The 24940-nt window shown below is 33.3% G+C and overlaps 2 protein-coding genes across 6 annotated transcripts in view; one reads left to right on the top strand and one right to left on the bottom strand.

Annotated features, from left to right (window-relative positions):
• Positions 1–9054, top strand: part of LOC124362750 (sodium/nucleoside cotransporter 2-like) — a 35534-nt gene extending 26480 nt beyond the window's left edge. For 4 of the 5 annotated variants that reach the window (XM_046817501.1, XM_046817499.1, XM_046817503.1 and 1 more), the window contains 5 exons: positions 3391–3547; positions 4427–4580; positions 4829–5026; positions 7191–7352; positions 8893–9054. In XM_046817501.1, coding sequence (XP_046673457.1) covers positions 3391–3547; positions 4427–4580; positions 4829–5026; positions 7191–7352; positions 8893–9039 — 818 coding nt within the window. In that variant the 3' untranslated portion in view covers positions 9040–9054. Of the gene's footprint in view, positions 1–3390; positions 3548–4426; positions 4581–4828; positions 5027–7183; positions 7353–8892 lie in introns of all 5 variants that reach the window. The other variant, XM_046817502.1, reaches the window with a different exon arrangement.
• A 7619-nt stretch (positions 9055–16673) lies between these two features.
• The window catches only part of LOC124362749 (hydroxyacid-oxoacid transhydrogenase, mitochondrial-like), a 31411-nt gene continuing 23144 nt past the window's right edge, over positions 16674–24940 (bottom strand). Inside the window, exons 8-10 of the mRNA XM_046817498.1 lie at positions 23796–23947; positions 18099–18220; positions 16674–17434 (exon numbers count right to left, since the gene is read on the bottom strand). Of these exons, the coding sequence (XP_046673454.1) occupies positions 17351–17434; positions 18099–18220; positions 23796–23947 (358 nt within the window). The 3' untranslated portion in view covers positions 16674–17350. The remainder of the gene's footprint in view (positions 17435–18098; positions 18221–23795; positions 23948–24940) is intronic.

Raw genomic sequence — 24940 nt, 5'->3', positions numbered from 1 at the left:
AAGTGTGGAAATAGTTGGTTCAATTAAATACTTAGGATTGTACATAGATAGCCATCTCAATTGGAACAACCATATACAGTTCTTGGGGGAAAAGTTAAGACAAATTAATCATTCTTTATACCATATGAGAGGATTTTTGAATAGCTAATTTGTAAAGTATTTGTATGTTTCCTGGTTTGAAAGCATGATAAGATATGGTATCATACATTATGGTGGCACATATAATACCATACTGAATCCTATAATTATGTCTCAAAGAAATGCATTGAGAACAGGTTTTGGTATTGAGCGTATGGGTAATAATTTTCTCAGTTGTATAGTTTATGTGTATTAATGTATATTTACAAATATTTAGATGACTGTCCAATAAAACAGACATCTCGATTAACGAGAACTGCTCAATATGATCTCCTCTATGTGCCAAATTATGTAAAAGAAAAATTTAGACACATGTTTTGTTTTGCAGGGTTAACTTTATTTAACAGGTTTATTAGAGTATATGGTAATAATTTATTTCTTGATTATAAACCCAAATAAATGAAAGATGTGCAGTTTATATTAAACCTTGATCAGTAAATTCATAACTACTAGCCTAGTGCTGTGTATTTTTTTTATTCAAACATTGCCACAGCTCACAATTTTTTAATTCTCTGTTCTGTTAATGTTCACCTCTTAATAATTTAATTCAATACAATGTAATTTAATATATAGTTCTGCTAGTTTTAGTTAAGACAGTGCACAGTATGGTAATTTATTTCTATTTATTATATTTATTAAAATTGTTTATTTATTTCTTGCATGTTTATCACACCTCATTTTATATAATATTAAGCCTGTATATTATGGATATGCCTGTTTTAATTTATACTCAATATTTTTGTTTACTATTTTCAGTCATATTTATTATAAATAGAATATATTTACTACAAATTGGTTCGCATTGTTATTGGTCTGCTAGTGATGATTATAAAGTAGGAGTAAATTAATTAGTAGTTGTAATATCACAGAATGTACTTACAATTAAACATCCCAATGCGAACCAAGCCATAAAGACTAAACATGTTTACTTGTCAACTGCATTCCCGCACGCACCTTACAAGGTGCCTTGGGGTGGTATATAAATGTGAAATGTATTCTTCTAAATAAATGAATTTGAACACAAACACACACACACACACACACACACACAGTTTTACCACCAGAAAATAGGAACGTTCCACCACTACAGCTCATTCAAACCAAGAAATGTCCAAAATCATTAGGTCGTTGAAGGCGAAAACCTCAGCTAGGTATTATGAAATCATGTCAAAGATGTTGAAGTTATGGAAGGATGAAATAATACACCTTCTAGTTGATATTATTAAACTTCACTCCGGAATTTTTCCATTGGCCTTGAAGCTGGTGGCTTAAGTATACCTTAATTTTAAGCAAGGTTGTACAAAACAAACACTAACCTATAGTCCAATCTCACTATTGCAACCTCTTCTAAAGTAATAGAGAAAATAGTATTTAACATCTCTTGAACAGTTTTTGAACATCTCTCAACCCATCAACTACTAACTGACACCAAATCAACATGACTTCTTAAGTGGAAAACCAACAATTGGTAACCTTGATTAATCTAACAGAGTTCCTCATAGATCAACTAAAGGAATGTAATACTTGTATAGCCATACTGTTATAATATAGTAAAGCTTTCGACTGTTTTTTCCATGAACAACTCCTACAGAAATTAACAATTTGCACGCAAACTGGTTTACACTTCAGAAACATGGTTTACTAGCTATCTAACAGAATAAAGCCAAGTGGTTGAAATAAATTATGCAAACAAAGGTAGAATAGAACAAATTAAATCAGTTCCCACATTGATATCTCGAGGAGTTCCTCAGGCATCAGTTCTGTGTCCTGTACTTTTTACCTTATTCACAAATGACTTTTCCAAATACATGCAAGACTACAGTAGAGGACTCATCTTTTAGATGACACAGCATTACCAGCATTACTGCTAGGAAAAAAATTGGAAGTAATCTCCTATATGGTTCTGAATGCAGCTATTTAATATGGCCATGGAAATGAACTTGTCGTCAATGAAAGGAAAACAAAATAACTAGTTAGGAAAATACAAAGAAACCATGTCAAGACTATCTGGATTGTGAGAACTCACTTCCACTGTATACATGGATGTAACAATAGATGATGACCACCTTATATGAACCCTTTCTGCAACAAACTCTGCACAGGACTCTATGTAATGTTGCAGATATAAAGCATAAATGACACATGTACTGTACTGTAAAAGTTGCCTACCATGCTTTGTTTGAGGCACACATTCTACATGATATGGCTGTATGGGGTAGCACTACAACAGGAAATATGTAATATGCTCATACTGCAGAAACAAATCATCAGAATCCAGGCATAGGAATTGTGCAGGAATTTCTTTAAGCAACTAAACATTCTAATGTTTGTAAACCTGAACACCCTAGAGGCCTTGATGTAGGTTTACATTTAAGTACCAGAAATGACAAAGATCAACGCTCAGATGCACCACTATAACATAAGATATGCAAGCCTGCCTGCCAGTATATAAGCATACTTCAAGTGAGAAAAGTGTAAGCTACACCAGCTCTAATACTCAATTTAAAAAAAAAAAGCTCTAATACTCGTACTTAGAATATAGTCCCAGAGGAGTTGAAGAGAACAGTTAAGAAACATTTTGGACAGAGTTTCAAGAACTGGCAACAATACCAGCCATTCCACTCACTGAATTAATTTTGTGAATGGAATATTTAAGACAACAAAGGTTGAAGCTTTTAGTATTGCATTTACCGACACCATTACTAAATTCAAAGTTTATGAAATAAGGATGATTTTAGTTTTACTTTGTCAATTTATATAGTAACCGATTTCTTGTGTTACAGTGCATTTCAAATTTGTACTAGACTTTTACAAAAATGCACTAAGAGACGACTGTACAAGTGGCCATCTTGATTTTAGCTCATTTTTATTTACTACCTTATGTTATGGGAGTAAATAGGTATGCGAGATGTCTCATTTTAAAACACACAAGCCAGGGCTTGTTTGATTTTTTTAATATCTTTACTGGTTAATTAAAAGTAAATATTAAATTTTATCATATACTATTATTGTTTAAATATGTATTCAAAAAATACTAAAAGAGTAACATTACAATAATAACTAAAAAGTTTATCTAACTTGTTTCTACAAAAACTAATATGGTTTTTCTTAGTTTTAGTTCTAAAACATTAGGTACTGAGTACTAATGATCATATTAAATTAGCATTTATTTTTATAAAATACTTTACCTTTAACGTTATATGTATACTGTTAAACTGCTTGACTAACTGTTATTTTGTTCATCTTTTTTAGAAAATGTAAACACAGACTGGTGTCACGGATATGGATTCAGTTTTATCATTTTTGGTCTGTTGGTATGGACAGTGCTATATTACAATATTTTTGCACCCTTCATAATTCCATATTTTACAAGGACTTTCCACTGTACAACATTATTAAAAATTTGGAGGTAAGTTCATCTATCTCAGTATTTCAAAAATTTATATATTTTGATCATAAAAACCACTATTTCTACTATTTTTGAAAGATGTTAGACAGAAAAAGAAAACTTAAGAAATATATTTAGGTCAATAAGACCTATTTTCGTCAAATTTCGTAACTTCGTTCGGATACCTCCCAGAGGATACAACCCTGAACTCACAATTTTCAAATGCACTTTCAATATGTGAATATTGATTCCAATATATTGTCCAACCATGCTACTACTACATTATGAAGGTTCTAATAGAACGTATAAGTTTTTTATAATAATGTAATTTAAAATCTTGACCTGGAATATCTAGAAATAAATCACAATAAATATCTTGGTTTCAAAATTCTTATTTATCCCATCGTGTGCATTTTGAGTTTGGGTGTCTCTTCCACTTCCCAGGGTGTCATCTTGAAATTTTTAACATGCAAAAGTCAGTCCTATTGTCCTATAAATATCCTAAAAGTTCTTTTATACCCTCAGTCATTAGACCATTTAGTTATTTTGTATATCATAACAGTATTAGTTCAATGACAGACAGAATAATGTTTGTCAGATGAAAAGTATTGTAAAACTTATACATTATAAAAAATGGTTTGGCCTTTAGCTAACAAAATCTATTTTTCAATTTTGTATGAAGACATGAAGTGTATTTAATTAATGCTTGGTTTATTTTTCAGTAAATAAAATCTACAATTAAAATATAAAGAACTACATGTCACAATTTCATATTTTTATAAAAGTAACTGTTATATCTAGAGTAATTACAATTAGAATTAATGTATTTTTAATACAGCAATACTGAATCTACAAAAATTTTACTTGATTCTCCAACATTAAATAATATTCTCCTACAGAAAAATCAAGAGTCATTGCAGCTTGTGGAGTCGTCATATTATTGGTTGCTTTTCTCATTTGGGACACATCATCTAACCGAAGAAGATTGATTTCTGTAGGAGGTCTTATTGTCTTCATTTGTTGTGGATTCATATTTTCAAAACATCCTACTCGAGTAAGTATTTTTAGTTGTTAACAAATATTTGGATAGGAAGAGTTTTTATTATACAATCTATACATAAGAATGTTTATACTATTGTAAAGAAGTATATTTTATTGTTAGAACATTGTTTAAACATTTATTGATTTTACTATTTAAAGTATCAAGTACTAATTAGTTGTACTAATTCAAATAACAAAATATGTAAAAAAAAAAACAATGAAATATTGTGAATTTATACTCAGAATGATATTTATGTTTAGGTAAAATGGAAAACCGTTTATATGGGATTACTAATCCAATTTATCATTGGATTGTTGGCAATAAGATGGAAAGTTGGGAGGCAGGTTTTCAAATGCATTGGAAATTTGGCTGAAAAATTTTTGGAATACGCTTATGTTGGAGCAACCCTTGTGTATGGTGAACGGATTGTAAGGCAAGATGCAGTTTTTGCTTTTCAGGTAAGAGCTAATTATGATGGTATACACTGTGGTGATATGGTTTCGTAATATTTTATAATTTATAAAAATGTTTAGCATTTCACGAATAAACTGTTATTATAGAAACAAGAACGGAGTGGCTATATGCCCGGTCACCGGTCTTAGTTTCAAAGGACGGGAACGACTATGACGTCACAGACTGTGACGCCAAAGGTTTTGAAGTAGCTCTAGCACTGTGCATTGTTATTAAAATGGCGGGTTGTAGAAAGTTTAGTTCTTTTGACCAGTTGAAAGCTTTTATCAATAATAAAGAAAATACGGACCATATTCAATTAAGAATAAGTGATTCGAGGTTTGCTATATACTTTAAACTGTACCAATATCCCTTCTATAAGAACCTACTGTCCTGATAAAGTCCGTTAATACTTAAGTGATTAATAATAAAACTATTTTTAATTGGTAAATGGAATAATTAATTTTCAAATATCTCAAGACGAGAGACTAATTTCCCTCTTACCACTTACATACAATATACAATGAAATCATAACCATTTGAGTGTTATTAGTAAATAAAACAAATGTTCCAGTTATATTATGCTATTAAATGACATACATATTTAATATGACAAAAATTATTTATAATTAATTATGATTTCTCTTAATGACTATTAATTGAAACATTCCAGTAAAATTGCGAGAAACAAAACTATATCTTAATAAACTACGAAGTGTAGATTGTGGTACATGGTTAATTTTTAGTTGTATATTTTTATTCTTTTTTAATTTATTTAAGCGTACACTTTTATTACATTAACGTTCAATACATTAGCAATGCATAATATGCAATTAATAAAATAGTCTACAAATTGTGTTTTTTATATTTCTAAGGCACTGGTGTTAATGTGACAGTTATGGCTGCCCTTTCGTTACGTCACGGTGACGTCACCACTCATCGCCCGTCTGTCTAATCTACAGACGGTAGCCGGCCATATAGCCACAGCGAAACAAGAATGCTTTTTAAGTTACAATGTATATGGATATATTAATTTTTGAAGACAAGTTAAAACGGGAAACTCAAATTTTATTTCTATGGAATACACTGTCGCTTGGAAACAATTAATATTAACTATGAGGAAAATGCAATGGTCATCACAAGATACACACTATAAAATTATTGGTTATTCACTTAATATTTTTATTATTTGAAATAATATATTGAAATCAAAACTTTTAAAGCCTAAAAAGCACAGACTCTTTTATAACAACAAAGGTTTTTTTATACCTGTCAGATTATGTATTGTAAGAGATATCTATGAAAATTACTATAAAAACATACATTTTAGTAGTTAATAGTTATAGTTATTTTATAGAACATTTTCTTAAACCACATACTAACTACCCAATTTAAAACACACACAAAAATATGAGATCCGGTAAATTTTCCATGGTGCAATTTAGAAAACTAAAAAGCAAGTTCTTATAAGCCTTTACTAATAAGTTAAAAGTAAGGCCAATACATCTTAAAATTTACAAATGCTTACTGATAGTGGTATTTATAAAGCTTACCATTCTAGGGTTAAAGGAAAGGGCACATTAATTATACTGTACTGTACCAGTTGTTTTTTTTTTTAAATATTTTCAATAACTTCATGGGTTAAGAAATTAATAGAAATCTAATTTTTAAAGAATTGCAAGCACAACAATAAAACAACTTATCTTCATAAATGTAATGAAAACTCACGTTGTCATGCTGTTGGTCTTCAGCTCAAGTGTAAGTGTGTATTTGCATATGATTTCTTATATGAATACAATCATATTAGTAATGAAAGAGGCCCATTCAGTAAAACCTCAAAATCCAAGAAAAACCAGTATGTCTTTAGATAAAGAAAATTTATGTAACAATTATATTTATTACTTAAAAAAAATCAATTGATTTGTCTAAAAATATGTAATTTTAAATATTAGAAACGTTTGCATTGTTTACTTAACATTGTTCACTTTCTATCTTGACATTGATACATTTTTATTTAGAGGCACTCAATTTAACAGTGTTAACTGTCAGATGTATTAATATTGCAACACTCTATGCAATCTTATATGATTATGAAAATTTATTTGGATATTAGTTACAACATTAATGTGTATGAACAAATTCTGGAGTAATTTAGACATGTGAAGTTTGCAGGCCTTGTCAGCTATATTCTATGTGGGCATGCTTGTTCAAGTGCTGTTCTACCTGGGCTGGATGCAAGTCATTTGTCTGAAATTGGGATGGCTGATACAAGAGTTGTTGGGAACTACAGTTATGGAGTCTGTCAATGCGGTCTCCAGTGTTTTTCTTGGAATGGTTAGTGACTTGGTTATACTCATTAGATACATATTATGAGAGTCATCCAGAAAGTAAGGTCTGATTTCTTATAAAACATTAATAACAACAGACTTTTTTAAAATCTTGTTTTATTTGATTCCTGACATCTTTCTTTACTTTTTAAACACGGTTTCCATTTTTGTCATAAAGTTCTACAAACTTTTGAATGCCAATGTTGTAGAAGTCTGCCACCTGTGAGGATAACCAATCTTTAACTGCTTCTTTCACCTCATCATCATTGTTGAAGTGCTTACTGCCTAAAAACTCCTCTAGGTAGCGAAACAAGTGAATGTCGCTCATGTGAAGTTCAGACTGTATGGCGGCTGGTCAATCTGTTCCCAACCAAATGATCTAATGAAATTTTGGGTTTGGATGGCAGACTGGAGTCTGGCATTGTTACGCATCAAGAGAGCTCTAGACGTCAATAGGCCACGTTGCTTATTCTGTATTGCAAGTTGAAGTTTAGTCAGAGTATTGCAGTAAGTGGCTGCATTTAATGTTCTTCCTTGTTCCATAAACTTGACTAACAATATTCCATGTCTATCCCAAAACACTGTCGCCATAACGTTGCTTGTTGAGATTGATTGCTTGGTTTTGACATTAACCGGTGACACCATTCCATTGACTAGCGTTTTGTTTCTGGGGCTATGTGAGAAACCCTTGTCTCATCACTTGTAACAATGTTCTCTAAAACAATATCACCTTCCTCATGATATGGGACCAAAAAGTCAGGAGCCCATTCTTCTCATTTTGTGTTCCTCATTAAGGAGCCTGGAAACAACACAAGCACACTTTGTGAAATTTCAAATGTTCAGAGACAATTTTGTGCTGTCGCTTTAGTTACAGTGGGAAATTCCAATGCTAATGATGAAATGATAAATCACTGATCTTCATGAATCTTTTCATCAACGACATTGACCCAATCTTCCATGATTACTGATGGCTATCTATCTTTGAAAGTTCTCACCTACTTTTGCACTTTGCAGTCACTCATTGCATTAGGGCTGTACATTTCACTTATCTGTCTATGTATATCCGTTGTGGAACGTTTCTTGCTGCCAAAAACTGAATTGATAAATTCTTTTGAACATCTTAAATTCCCGCAGTTAACAGCACTCTACAATGAATTCACTGCAAATGGCATAATTTTTGCGCAAGGAATGCTGAGAGTCGGCGTGCATGTGCATTGCACTGTTCGCTAACCGCTCAAATAGTTACTGGAAAACAGGCCTTACTTTCCGGATGACCCAATTGTAATGTGAAAAGTCTGTTGAAAGACATAGCTTAACTACTTTTAAATTTGATGTCGTCTTGTTAAAAAATCTTCTACAAGATCTCCCTACATCTTAAATAATACATCTTCAAACTAAATACCTATTTTGAAAATTTCTTTGTAAAGTATATTTTACGCTAATAATAATATTTTAAGAAACAAATGTTGAAAAAATCTCTTCATTGACTATTATTAATAATGTTAATTTTTTTAATTTTAAGAATAATTATTACCTTTTTGTTACAGACTGAGGCTCCACTCATGTACAAGCCATACATTAAGGATCTCACCAAATCAGAGCTGCATGCTGTTATGGCTGGAGGGTTTTCAACAATAGCAGGTGTGCAACATCAAATGAAAACTAGTGCTAACTATAACCATGGGCTCAAATGAATAATCTGTTAAAGAGAGGCCAATATATTTTTTCTATAAGTTGGGTAGAATTTTATCCAAAAAGGTAATTAGAGTAAATACATATACCATAGATGGTTCTAATACAAATTAAATCAAATGTCATAATCTCTAACACAGCATGAAGCCCAATTAAAATACTTACAATGATTCTGCTTCCACTTGTTCACATGGAACCTGGAAGACAAAAATCTCAAGTTGAGTTCTAACCACAGAGCAGCTATAAATCTTATCCTTCAACTATTAATTGGGGAGAGCTTGTTTCCTTGAGAAGACTGTTATCCTCTTGGGGAGCTGGATCATTTTAGATCATGGATTTCTGTATTGAGTTTATGACATTTGGTGGCAATAGTGGGGGGGGGGTGGGGGGGGGGGGGGGTGGGGGGGGGGGGGGGTGGGGGGGGGGGGGGGTGGGGGGGGGGGGGGGTGGGGGGGGGGGGGGGTGGGGGGGGGTCAAAAGATCTTTATTACAATTTCTTTAAAGAAATGTACATTTATCAAAAACTTACATGAATTACAAAAGTTTTTGAAAGTCTGGTCTTGCATTACAATGTCGATCATCTTGATTAAAAATATTCCTTCATTGAGTAAAATGGTCGCTCCATCTTAAACTTGATGGTATTGTTGCAGTTGTTAGCCATTGAATGTTTTTCAGGAAGGAGGTGCAACATGTGAGATGTTGCTTGAAGGCAATTTGTCCACCCTTAATTTTATTAATTTTTTTTTATATTCTCCTACAATACGAAAATGTTGAACCAAAAAAAAAAAAATATATATATATATACAAGTGCTATAAAATTTAGGACTATGAAAGAGGTTGTGCATGAGCAAATTTCCGCATGTACTATTTACGCATTAAAATTGTTTGAACTTGAAAATGTAGCTAATAAAAGAACAAACAACATGCAAAATTTAAGTTTATTATAACTGAGTTATTGTATTTATAAATTTAAATGTTTGTATCAGCAAATATTGTCAAATAGGAATGAATGAGGCAACAAATTTTTATTATTTTGAAAACCAAAGTAAAAGACTAGCAGATATCAATGTATTGTGAAGAAAAATATGAGGAGAGATAAGACAAGTTCCAAAGATGCTGATATTGTTAACACTAGTATTGTTATATTAGTACAAATGAGCTTTTAAATGAGACAAGTTTGGACTAATATTCATTTTATTTTATTCTATTCGATGATCATGGTTTGACAAATTTATAAACGCTAGAATAAAAAACAAATATAACACATTTAGTAAATTAAAATTTTGTAAAAAAGTGGAAGTTAAATGTTCTGACTTAAAGTTTTACTGATATATTACATTATATTAATATTATTAAATGTATGAGTATGTCACACGTGGTGTGTGTAACATGCTTCACTGAAGTTGCATACAAAATTTTGAGTATATCTAATTTCATTTTTTATAAAATGTCCTACAGATAGATGGGCAGATTATAATCTTACTGAAAAGAAATGTTTACATATCCCACAGAGTTAGTGATAGGTGTGACCCATGTAGCTGCACTGAGCTCCATATGAAAACAGTATTTAAGTTTTGTCAGATAAATTATAATGTATTAATAAAGAAAGTTTAAATAAACATAATTGTTTATTGCAAACAGCAAAACAGTCTGAAGTAAGACACCTAGTATTGTTATATTAGCATCACAGCCTTCACAAAAGCACAGCATTCGATCATTATTTTACTGTTTCAATAGGAAACTAAATTTTTATACAGTGATTTACAACCTGCTAGAAAGTTTTTAGTGTATGGTAATTTGTAAATGTGATATACTACTATAGAAATGTTATGTCTCAGAACAGTATTTATTTTGACAGTATTTAAGGCACTAATGAACCAGTGAAAATAATATAACTTAATCAAATCAAATCAAATCAAAAATCAAATCAAAAATATCTTTATTACGTTATCGTCAAGATAAGTATAGTGTCATACAATATTACTGAGGAGCAAGTACAATTCTGAGTAATTTTTCAAAAAGTCTGGTTGAGTTTGCCAGCTCATGAATTCTTCAATGCTTGTAGAAGGGTCGATTGAGAAGCCAGGTCTTCAAGTGACGAGCAAATTGTTGTTGATCCACTTTTTTTCAGCATCTCTGGCAAACAGTTCCACATTTTGGCGCCGATGTAACTTGGCTTATGTTCAGTGCTGCGGAGTCGGTTGCACAGGAAGGCAGTAGTCAGTGGCCCGTCTGGTGTTGTAGTGATGGAATTGCTCACCCCTTTCTGCTATGCCTGGAGTCTTGATGTGGACATACGTTACTGTTTCCAGGATGTACAGGCCTATGACTGTTAAGATTTTGAGGTGCTTGAAAGCATCCCTGCAAGACTCTCGTGGTTGGAGATTACCCAGTATTCGTATGGCTTTTTTTTTGTTTCAGAAGTATGCGTTGCAGGTTGCCAGAAGTTGTCCCTCCCCAAGCTGCTATCCCATAGCGGATATAGGATTCAAACAGGGAGAAGTATGCAATCCTCGTGGTCATGGTGTTTCCTATATTTTTTATTCGTCGTATTACATACAGTCTGGGTGCTTAGCTTTTTGCAGAGGTTGTTGATGTGTGGTGTCCAAGAAAGGTCTTGGTCAACTGTTACCCCAAGGTACTTGGTAAAGGTGGTGTCATCGGTCTCTGGTAGCCTTGGAGTTTTTTTTTCTACACCTCCCTAGAATGAGCTGTTTTGTCTTTCTTCTCGTTCACAACTAGGTCATTGTTATGACAATATTGGATAGCCATATTCACTGCTGTGTATGCATCTATTTCTAGTTGACCAGGAGTTCTTCTGCCGAGCAAGAGCACTGAGTCATCAGCATACATGATGCAGTTGCTGTATTCCTGTATATACTTAGGGAAGTCATTTGTGAAGAGAATGAACATAATGGGTCCCAACACAGAGCCCTGGGGTTACACCTATTGTGATCTTTTTTGTGCTTGACCTGACCTTTTCCGTTTCTCTATTACTGTTGTATCTTAGCTCAACCATTTGTGTTCGTTCCGTTAAGTAGCTGGTAAACCATGCTTTTGAGGTTCCACGAATTCCAAGTGTCATTAACTTTTTCAGAAGGTGTTCATGGTCAAGACTATCAAAGGCTTTACTATAGTCTAGAAAAATGGCAGTTGATGTGTTCCTATCTTCATGCTGATCTAGTAGGAAACTCTACAAGATTAATCAGTGCTGTGGTTGTAGATTTACCAGGTAGGAAGCCGTGCTGATATTCTGTTAAGAGATTGTTGTTTGAAAGATGTTCGAGAAGTCTAATCAGCACTAATTTTTCTATTACTTTGGATATGGTTGGGATTAGTGAGATAGGCCTGTAGTTGCCTGCTTTTGTGGCATCACCTTGTTTGAACTTGGGGTACACTTTTGAAAGTTTCAGGGCAGACGGGAAAACTCCTGATGAAAAAGATAGATTAGTAATGTGCACCAGTGGTTTCTATAAGTTCGTCTTGGCACTTTTTCAGGACTATGGTAGATAAGTCATCGTATCCTGCTGAGGGCTTTGACTTCAATCCACTAATAATGTTGGCAGCTTCTTCTGAATTAGTTGGCTTCAGTGTCAGGTTGGGGATGTAACTATTTTCGGTCGGAGGTAAATGGTTGTTTATTGTTCAGCCCATTGTTTATGATGGTTTCTTCAGCCATGTTGACAAAAAAGTTGTTGAGATAGTCTGCCATCCGCACTGGGCTGGACGTAACCTGGGCCACCTACCTCGAGTTGGGTGAGGGCATTTTTGTTTTCTTTTGGCTGCCTTTCTAAGTTTAATGACATCCCAGATGGCTTTTGTTTTATTATCCGCATCTGTTATCTTAGCTATTGTGTCTTGTTGTCTTAGGTGGCGGAGTTGCAAGTCATATTCTTTCTTGAGATGGGCAGCGTGTCTTTTATGTTCCTCTCGCTACCAGTGGTGTTGTAAAGCGTTTTGAGCGAAAAGAAATCTTTGCCTCAATTTTTGAGCATTAGGGTTGTTGAGAGTGTGTTTATTTTTGTTTCCGCTTCTTTTGCACCTGGTATGTTTCACTGGACATGCTTGATTGAGTGCTGCAAGAAGAGTTCGGCTGAAATTGTCCATATGCTTCATTAACTTCATTGGAGTTGTATACTTCTGTCCAGATTTCTTGACTAAGGAGATGTTTCATTGTCAGTATGTTTCTGTGACTCATGTTTCTACCCCTCCAACAAGTTGTGGTTGGCGTTTGAGTTTTTCTTCCCTTTATGACACACAGTTGTCCCGTATGATCTGATATGCTGGTTTCTATTACCTTTACAGTGATTTCTTCTTCTCTGATGTTGCAGCATACACAGTCGATGGATGTTCTTGATGTTGGTGTTATCCGAGTGGCAGGGAGGTTCTTTCTATAGAGGTTGTAGCTTGCCAGGGTCTCGATCAGTAGTGTTGTGTCGTTTTGATTTTTTCAGGCAGTCGATATTTATGTCACCCATTAGAATGATGGGGTGTTGCTGAGACTGTAAGTTTTCTAGGGCTTCAGCTAGCACTTCTAGGCCAGACTCGAGGTTGTTATCTGGTCTGTAAATACCTACTATAATGAAAATTGACTTGCCCACTTTTTGCTTAATGGCAGCCACTTCACACACCATTTCTATTGAGAGATCTTCGATAGTGATGATAGCCTCACTGTTTTCCTTAAGATGTTCTTTCGTGTAGATAGCTACTCCCCCCTTTAGATGCTGTTTCCTGCTGTAGTCAGAAATCAGTGTGTACCCAATAAGCCTAGTGTTCAGGAGTGTTTCTTTATTTTGGCCGTGTTCGGTTACAATCAAAACATCTGGTTTTTGTATTTCCAGGAGAGAATTCATTCTATTAATTTTGTTAGCAATTCTGTCTGTATTTTGGTGTAATAATCGTGAATTGTGTTTTGCATTTGATTGGTTGGTAAAAGAGGGTGTATTTCTCTGTGTCTGGAACATTGAATTCATGAATACCCGAGTTTTGTAGCGCGTTCTCTTCTGTGGAACAGTTTCTAAAAAATACTGTTTTTGAACTGTCCTATTAATGGTATGTTGTGGAGGTGAGTAGTTGTCCTGGTGATGTATTTGTACTTCCACAACAGTTCTGTTACCCTCCTGAAATTGGGGTATCCAGTGGTCTTGTTATACAGGTGGTGTTTCTGTTTTTGTGACGGGGTTTGACAGACTCCCCCTATCATCTGTTTGGTCAGTTGTCGTTTGGCTGGAGCCTTGAGTCATCTGCTGGTCGGTTGTCTTTTGGCTGGAACCTTGAGTCATACAGGTGGTGTTCTGTTTTTGTGACGGGGTTTGACAGACTCCCCCCTATCATCTGTTGGTCAGTTGTCGTTTGGCTGGAGCCTTGAGTCATACAGGTGGTGTTCTGTTTTTGTGACGGGGTTTGACAGACTCCCCCTATCATCTGTTGGTCAGTTGTCGTTTGGCTGGAGCCTTGAGTCACACAGGTGGTGTTTCTGTTTTTGTGACGGGGTTTGACAGACTCCCCCTATCATCTGTTGGTCAGTTGTCGTTTGGCTGGAGCCTTGAGTCACACAGGTGGTGTTCTGTTTTTGTGACGGGGTTTGACAGACTCCCCCTATCTTAATCTGATCCAAGTCTTGAGCAGCTAAACGTTGTTTATTCATAGCCATTTGCAATGAAACGCTAAAAAAGTTCTTTTTTCCTTTTTTAGCAGGAGTATAGTTAGGTTTAATTAGCGCATTGTTCCTCACTATTTTGTGACTTTGAGCTGCAGTTATATGTTTTTCTTTGATAAGTGGTACATCTTGAATTTGTGTCGTTAAGGCCTTAACTGCATTTTCCAAACTGTTTTGCCTATCTTTTAGCTGAGCGAGATCGATGAGAAAGCTTGAGGAAACAGTTGCAGGCTGAGTGGCGAGGTGTAGGGGTTCAGCTTGAGTTCCCTTGTTAGAGTATTTTGTTAACTCTGAATGTTGAGTTTTTTGGGAAGTAATTTTCTTTTCAAGAGTACTAATTGTATTTTTCAAATGATCTATTGTTTTTGACATAGTCATCAACTAGTTGACCTTGTTGGCTATCATGTTCTTCAAAGATACTTTGTGCGTCCATCCGAAGTTTTTTTTCCTTTTCTAGTTGAACTTGTGTTTCAGAAATATTATGAAGCAAATCTTCTATTTTACCAATATACTTATTTTCTTCAGCTTCAAATTTAAAAATTTTTTCTTCTAATAATTCTATTTTGATCTCTAGCCTCAAAATTTTTTTCTTTCAAAAAATTGTTTTCCTCTAACAGAGCTGCTCCTATTTTTGCAGCTGCTTGTAACTTTTCCCCATTGTCTTCAAGGTTTTCTAAAATGTTTATTTTCACTAAGACTGCTCTCTAAATCATTTATGGAAGAGAACAACAAATTTGGGATGCTGGAGCAGACGGGGGTCGTTGGTGTGGCATCAACAGTTTCTCTGCAGCTGCTGCATCTCCAAATATCAATTTCATTGCTTGTCAATTTTTTAAAAGATTTTTCTGGGATGTTCTGACAGCCTGCATGGGTACCACATATTACAAGGGCCAGTGCATTTAATTCCTGAATACTTGACACCTATTGAGCAAGAGCCACATGGAAATTTTGGGGGCATTTTCCCTGTCAGAATATTTCAGTTATTATGAATGTAATGACCACGGTATTGTCAATGTTAATGATTATGGTAATGAATTATTATATCCTTTTATGATTGAATTATAATATCCATTAAATCAATTTAATAGGCCCAAAAGACGATTAATCTCTAGACATATTTTTAATGTTAGTCTATTTTCATTTATTAATAGCTTAATTTATCTTCTTTGCATTTAATAGTCAAGTATTATTAATATTGTAATATGTTTTCTCTTATTATCTACGTCTTATCCTGTGTTTACGTTATATGTAGCCAAAATTGTAGTGGTTTGAAGGGAAGTGTAGACAAATGAAGAGCTCCACAATAAAAGTTTGCACTGAGCCCCATAAAAGCTAAGGTTAGCCCTGTGACCCCTCGACAGACATTGTACCAGCCTACTGAGTGATAATCTTCAATGAGGCTCAGCCAAATCCCATGTAGTGGCATACACCATAAATGAATTCGATGTTGCCTATATAGAAATGAAGCTTCATGTAAAATTCCAAGTCTATAAGTACCAGGTCATTCTCAATATATTATGCGGATAGACAGAAAATTAATCTTTCCAGCCTATCGAAAGATAGGCTCAGCCAATAAGGATGAGAAAAATTACATTTCTATACCGATATCAAAATCATTCAAATTCCGATTCAAACTTTACTTCTATCTAAAAATGTACTAATTCTAGAAAATATTATTTCACTATTTCAAATGTCTAAAATTAAAATTGTAAACCTTATCCCAAGGTTTATGAAACAAGTGCTAAAGTGCTTGTATAAAAAAACACAATTTATGATTTAGTGTTTTTGTGAAAGTGAGTCCAGCCTTCAATAACTTGCATTTTTTTAATGACTATTTTTTTATAGTGTATTCCTTGTTATAAAATGCTTAATTTATGACAATCTCTATTAGGATGATAAAATACATACTTGTGACAATCCTTATTTGTTTAAAACTGCTTTAAAGTAAGAGGTAATGGAATCAAGTGGAAGTAGCAATGACATTGAATATCTTTAATATGATGAGGTATTGAGTATCAGAATCATATCATCCTTAGAAATATATTGTAGCAAGTGGAATAAAATGAGTCTTTACTGAAAGGATAGGTTAGGATGCAATAGTTCTTCCACAACACTTAACCTAGTGAATCAAATGTAATGCAAAAGTTTTAATGTTGATTAAAAATATCCTTGTATATGAATCTATTAAAATATTCTAATATTTTGGAATATATTAGAGCATAACCTTTAACTGTGTTAAATGAAAATATAATATATTATTATAGATAATGTCATTATTATTATTATAGATAGATAATGACACTGCTTATGTCAAATATATGATGAGATAATAAGGTCCTTGAACCACAAACATCCCTTAAAAAAGTAGATATGAAATTCCACATGGCCCTGAGGAGACGTGATGGGATATATAACAAATTATTTCAGAGGGGCTGACACATTTGGTAATTTAGAAGGTTTAAAATGCCCTCCAAAAACATGAGCTAGGGAATATTCTACCTGGAAAGTATTGAGCTTTAAGATCTCTAAATGTGTCCTAGCTTAAAAATATTACTGGGAGCAATTTTAATGTCTGTCTTTCAAAACTTTTGGGGGGAGGGGTCCCTGAGCCCGCCCTTATATACACCCATGTGAGGAAGGCTATAACTTCCTGGTTAGTAAACTGATAAAGAATTTTCGAAGAGCTGAGCTAAGTCCTCTTCACTTTGTTCTCTGGGTGCTAGTTTTGTCATACGGTCCTGAAAGAAGACATTTTAGAATTAATTTTATTTAAAAGTATAATGAGGACGAGAATTTAATATTCTTATCTACAGTATAATTCAATGCTTTATCTGGTTTTGTAATACTAAGTTTTGTATATTTTGCTAAATTTGTTACAATTAATTGTATTGTTTTCTTAAGATATCCCAATTACGAAAATTGTTGATGAATTAGTGTTTTTTTATAATTTTAAAACAATGTATTAAGAAAATACGCTTTAGTTATAACACATGGAGGAAGAAACATGTAAAAATTAGAAAATATCATAGTAAATCGTGATGACTTACTTATCAAATGTTTATCTCACAATTTATTAATTACAATAGCATTGTAATAATTTTATGTTTTTAATATTTAAGGGTAGAAACTGCAATATATTTTTGTTTATTTTAGTCTCTAAAGAAAATGTCTCTAAAATAAGCACCTAGTTAAAACAGTGAAATGGTTATACTATTTGAATTTGTGAAAACTCATGTAATAGTACAAGTTTAAATGAATAATTTTTAAAGGCACAAAGTTACATATCAATATATTCACATCACCAGGTTATATAGCTTTGGTACCATATACCCTAAAGATACCATGTTTCCTAATTGATATATTTAATTGCTTTATATTGAAGCATTTGATAGAGCAGTTTACCTGAGGCAGTGTACCCTTTACCAGCGCAGGAATGTCTGACTTGGAGTACCCTAGCTCTGAGAGACCATTTTCCACCTTCATCACATGCATGTAGCCTAGTATAGTGTCTGCTAGTATGGCACCTGGTCAAAAATTATGAACATATACACAAAACTGATAACTTTATTAGTATACAATTTTAAACATGAATCTGGTGGGACTGATATGATAATAGCCTTTACTAGTGTTAACAGTTAAGTTAATTACACAAGTAATAGATATTGCATTCATTGTTTTTCTTCTATGCCTATTATACAGGGTGATTCAAAACGAATACCACAACTTTAGTAATTTATAACTCTGTGGGGAATAAAAGGAGAGCTAAGCAATATTTGTCGGCGAATTAAGGAAGCTCTAAAGTTTCATAGCTCATTTGTTCACTTGAGGTGCTGTTGACAAGGCCTTCGCATCAGTTGATGCTAAGATGTCGACTGCTATACAGAAAGCTTTTTGTGCTATTGAGTACGGCAGAAGTTAATCAATGATAGTTGTTGAGCGTGCATTTCGAACGAAGTATAGTGTTTAACCTCCCGATAGGTGATGTATCAAACGTTGATATAAACAGTTTATAGAAAATGGGTGTTCGTGCAAAGGGATAAGTTCTGGACGGCCGCGCACGAGTGACGAAAATGTAGCTCACATACAACAAGCATTTGTTCATAGCCCAGGTAAATCGACTCCAAGAGCTAGCAGAGAGCTGCAACTTCCACAAACAACTGTATGGAGAAAAAGGTTAGTAATGGAACCTAAAATTGTCTAAATCAATTTGTCTAAAATTGTTAATGTCTAAAATTGGTTCAAGCCCTTTCTGCAGTTGATAAGATTAAAAGAATCGATTGCTGTGAGTTTATCCTTACTCAAATGGAAACAGATGAATCTTTCGTTTCAAAGATTGGGTTTAGTGATGAAGCTACTTTCCACACTAACGGGAAAGTCAACCGGCACAATGTCTGTATATGGGGCACTGATAATCCGCGGGAAACAATTGAGCATGAACGTGACTCGCCTAAGGTAAACGTTTTCTTTGCAATTTCAGCCAATAAAGTGATTGGTCCCTTTTTTTTCGAAGGTGCTACTGTAACTGGACTACATTATCTGGAGATGTTGGAGAATTGGCTGTTCCCTCAGTTCGAACAAGAAGCACAACAATTCATACTTCAGCAGGATGGAGCGCCACCATATATGTATAACCTTCTGTTATACATCATTACAAAGAGTATTAAAAACATTTTTTTTTTTCACTCAAAAACAAGTTCAGAGATGTTCAATATGACCCCCTCCAGACACTTGAGCAATATCAACCCGATACTCAAACTCATTCCACACTCTCAGTAGCATATCAGGCATAAAAGTTTGGATAGCTGTTGTTATTTCTTATTTCAAATCATCAATGGTGGCTGGGTTATATATTATGATATGATGTATAGACAAATCATGATGATAAATAAATTATTTTAGGAAGAAATAAAAAGGTGTTGAATTTATACAATGGAATATACTTTTATGTGGACATAATTTAATCACAAATACAGTATTATGTTTTTAAATTTGTTCTCACAATTAATTTCACTAAATCCACTAACTTAATTAGCCCAGCTCTTTAGATTTAAAATTTTTAAACAAGTAAGTTAGAAACTTTTGATGCGAGTTGTGTATTTATCCCACAAAAAACTGTCAAATTCCCTAGATGTACTATGTCTTTGTTAATTACGTTTATTTTTTAAATTTCATGACATTTTGTTGGCTGCTAGGTTTTAGTGATAACATTACATTTATATATATATTATCATCTTATTAAGAACTACGAACATAAAGCATGTGCGTGTTTTTGTTTAGTAAACATCAGGTTTATAATTTATAGACAAATTAAAGGGTTTAGGACACTAAAGTAAGCAACAATGATTCTATGGACATATTGTATTATCTTGCTTTATTTATCTATTCTCTCTGGTAGTGATTTTACTTGAAAAGTAACAATACTAAAGATACAAATGTATGATTTTGCATTTTCCTGAAACCATAATCAAGTAGTCCCTAAAGCTTTATTCAAAATTTTGGAGCAATGTCCTGCAATTCAATTGAAGCAATTGCTGACTTGGTTCTGGATATAACTGGTGTTTTAAATAGAATTGACACTTCAACCACAGTCAATAATGACTTTAAAAAACTCTTACTGAGCTGTCAGAAGGAAATAAATTGCAAGAAAACTTAATTGAAACTGAAAAAAAAGAAAGTCTTGAGGAATCATTATGCTATGAAGAAAACGCTGAAGAGGAAATAAGGTTACTGAAACTCCAGATAAAAGATTTAGAGGAAACTCACTCTCATTGATATTTAACGATGTAAAAATAATAGTTTATCATAAGATTTGAACAGCAAAATAAAACCATCAAGATTGGCTGAAGAAACTAGCAGACAGTCAAGTTCAAGATATCAGTCAATATGAAGGATTTGGAGAATCATTTTGACACTTTCGTTTATTCATAGCCTGGAGCAAAAATCAAGTATATTGTGCTAGATGGACTCAACATGATCAAAGATTTCTCAACAAGAATTTATTGATGCATTTGAAAGGCTATTGTCTTATTTATTGAAAGATAATGAATATATTTTATTTTGTGGAGATTGGGAAATACATTTTCTGTGTTCAAATGACTCGAATGTTTTAAAATTAAGAAACTTACTCATGTCTTTTAATCCTAAAGAACTACTCAACTGTGAAACTAGAATTACTGAGCAAAATGAACCACTTTTTGATAATGTTATAACTAATTTAGACTCTGAAATAGTATAATGCATCACTGTACTAAACTTATCAGATCATGATTTACAATTAGTAATGATAAAAATAAAATTTTATTGTAAAAAACCTAAATTACTTGTAATGAAAAGATTTTTGTCTTAAAAAATACATTTTGTTTCAGGAATAGTTTGCCACGTGTAGATTGGAATTTTTTGTACAAAATAGGGGATTTAAACAAAAAATTGTAATCTTTTTCGAATACCATTCAAACATTGTTTGAACGGTCCTTTCCTTTAAAAAATTAATAAAAAATCAGAGGAAAAAATAGGATCTTTGAGCAAAGAATTGAAGGAGTTTGCTGGTAGTAATATTGGTTTGGAGATTCTTGCCTGAAGTGTTAATTAATCTCTAATCTTGAGCGGCATGAACTATCCCTGGGGATATTATGTGACCTTTCAGAGGCATTCAATACGGTTGACCATGGCATACTCTGTGAAAAACTGGAGAATTATGGTGTTCATGGAGTTACCCTAGATTGGTTTCATTCATATCTTTCAAACCAGATGCAATCTGTGGAGGTTTCAGAGATTCGATTGGAGCACACAGTATGCAAATATGGAGTCTCCCAAGGCAATATGCTTGGACCATTACTTTTCATTATATCTTGAAAAGTACATATATGATCTTGCAGCACATCTCTCTTTGTCAAAATCTATATTTATGCAGACAACACAACCCTGCTTTTTGGGGCCCCACATACCAATTTACAGGACAAGAGTCAAGGAATCAGTACAATCGCTCATAAGCTGGCTCATTTTACAAACTTTTAACAACATGAAAAAGTCCTGTTTCATGCGATGTCTCACTCTAAATAAAAAAAAGAAATAATTTCTTTGGGTGAATTTCAAATTAGAGAATGTAATTGAGTAAAATTTCTAGGTATGACTGTGGATAGTGGGATATCATGGTCCTCCCATGTCTCTCATCTTTGTAATGGGTTGACCCTGTTAAGCACTTAGGAAATTGAAACCCCTTATAGATATCAATGTGTTACTCATGGCTGTTTTTCTCCAATATGACTCATGGAATTGAGGTTTGGGGTGGTTCTCTGCATGCATCCAAGATTTTCTTGGTCCAGAAAAGAGCTGTGCGCATCATTAATGGCTTACCCCCACTGAAATCATGCAGAGGCATTTTCCGATTACTAAATCTTCCCACCTTGCCTTCAATATCATCCACAAATCAATAATGTCAGCGATGAGCCAACCTAAAAGTACACCATCTGTTGGGGAAAGTCACAGGTATACAATTAGGCACAGGAGTGACCTGTGCATTTCTAGTCATCGCTTTACACTTTCCAAAAGAAACCTCGATTTCACTGGTCTATTTTTTTAACAAACTTCCAACTGATGATAAAAAAGTGTAGTGAATGGGTGAAACTAAAGGGCTTTAGTAAATTGTTAAGAAACTTTTTAGTTGAGAGAGAGTTTTATAGTATACAGGAATTCCTCTCTGTCTAGGTTCTGGAGGTTATTTGTATTTAACTGTTGACTTATTATAAGCTAGACAATTATAAGTTTTATTTATGAGTTCATTGACAGTTGAGATGTACACAATGTCTGTACTTTTATTCAAAATAAAGATATGTCTATGTCTATATGAATACAACACAAATACAGACACATAAATGTCGCCAACAAGAGAGTCCACAATGTAATACCACATCTATGATCATCAAAAATATTCTTCAAATATCATAACTATATCAGTAAATTTATATGTTGTCATCAAGTGGAGTTAAAATAAAATGAATAAATAATGATAACTGAAATACATAGTGCTATTCTACTGTCCTATATTTAGTAAACTTAGTACAGAGACAGTACTGTATTTCAATAAAACATTGGTGTGTTCAGGGCCGTACTCAGCTTTGGCATGCCCCGTCATGTCCTGCCGCTGTGCCCCTGAATGGTAGTAAGATTCAGTAATAAGTTACAGTTATTAGATTGAGCTATCTCGTCCTTTGACATTGTTCCTTCAAATAGACGGGTGGTGGAAAAATTATCCTGGTAAAATTGTCAGAAAAACTGGTCTGAGTATGAATCTGCAAGTGTTAGTTAGCCAGTCTCAACGAATAAAACATTTCAAAGATAGGTTATTCGGTTACTAATATTTTAACCTCACACTCAGTAAAGAATTTAGTTAAATATACAATAGTTCAACAATTCCTTCCCGAACCTGCTAAGTATCAAAATATAATTCCATCACACAACCTAGAGAGAGAGAACAGAACTTGCATTATCAGCCTCCTGTGTTGACAAACAAGATAATTTCCATTCCGAAAAAACAAGATTGAGTATATCCTAAACTGAGATAGATTAAAATAAAAACAAAAAATGTAATATTGAATTGCTATTAACTATTATAATAATAATCTTAACTATTATTTTTATTATTAATACTTCAATTATATAAATTAAATAAAGTTTTTGATTTATAATTCATTTTGTAATACTTTTTTAAGAAATAAAATTTTGAGTATCACACCAAAATGAGTATATTATAAGTGATAAATTATTGTAAATTTATTTAAAAAAAAGAGCCATCTACATTCTGCTTTCAAGAAATCATCTGTTAATTAGTATAGAAAATAGGTACAGTTATCTTTTGGAGAAGGTTGATTTAGTAATAATAAACAAGGCATGGTTGTTACATAGTTAAAGTGAGTTACGGGATATCAGTTTGTCTTTCAGCAGAGATTATTAAAGATTTCAATCACTATATTTCGTATCTCAGGATTGTAGGAAATGTCAGGAGAGGGTGTGGGTAAAATTAGCAGACAAGAGGGCTTTAAGAAAGAGGGTTTAGATGAAGTTAAGAGTATGCCAGCTAATTTACAAGACCATGTGATATACCTGCATCAGCTTTTTTGGCATTGGAGATATCAGCACCAAGAATCTCTGCAGCCTCGAGGTGACGCTCTGGACAAGCAGTTCCAATGAATTTGAACACTGCCGGAGCACACATGACTACTGACAGACCGTGTGGGATCATGGGATGATCAGTGCTGAAAATACATGATACAATGACTTATTAAAACAAAATAATTCAAACAATAACCCTTTCATAGATCATGTAGTTTATCCTAATCCTAATAATATTTTAAATATGAAAGTGCCTTTGTTTGTTTTGCTTTCACGTATATACTATTCAGCCGATTTTACTGATATTTTACATGGACATTCCTAGGATTCCTAGCATGAACATAGGTCTATGCATATTTCGTAAATCCTTCCGGGCTACGCATCACTGGTCTTTAAAGCAGCAAAACGTCACTTCTTGGTCTCTAAAGTTGTGTAATGTTAATTCAAAGAGCCATTTAAATGATTCAAATGTATGTTTAAATATTGTATTATAACAGCATGACCATATGTTTAATTATTTTAACCAATATTTTCAATTTGTTTGTATTTATATAAAAAGTATCAACACTTCTTATTTAAACATCTTAAGCAAACCAATTTCTTTATTCTGAGTCACGAAGCAATACAAAAGACACTAAATGCAATTTTTATGACAGAAATCGTCAAGTGACATCACATCAATTTTTAACTGATGAGATATACAATTCTTATTTGGTATATACTGATATAATTCCTACACTGGACTGAGGAAATAGTATGATATAGCAAACATGGATTGGGAAACAAGAACTTTACTGTATCATGTATTGTCTTTACATATGGATGACAACTGTCATAATTTAAGTATTGAAATGTGTTACTATTATTGATGTTGATTTTAGTTTTTAATTTTCAGTAACAATATAATATCCGTACAATTTAGAAAACTATACTGTTTTGAATTCAACCTTATTACAAAATTATATATAGGTATATTTATTTTGTTTCTTGTGAAAAAATAGCAAACTCCAATTTTGTGTTGGAAATATAATTATTCGAACTAGAAATGCAAAACCTGAAAATAAGAATTACTCACACTTATGCTTAACTTCTGACCCTCTCAGTCATGAACACTGTAAAATGGTTACCGGATTCAC

Source organism: Homalodisca vitripennis, chromosome 5, assembly GCF_021130785.1.
Source record: "Homalodisca vitripennis isolate AUS2020 chromosome 5, UT_GWSS_2.1, whole genome shotgun sequence".
Lineage (NCBI taxonomy): Eukaryota > Metazoa > Arthropoda > Insecta > Hemiptera > Cicadellidae > Homalodisca > Homalodisca vitripennis.
This window is presented reverse-complemented; position numbering and strand designations above follow the sequence as displayed.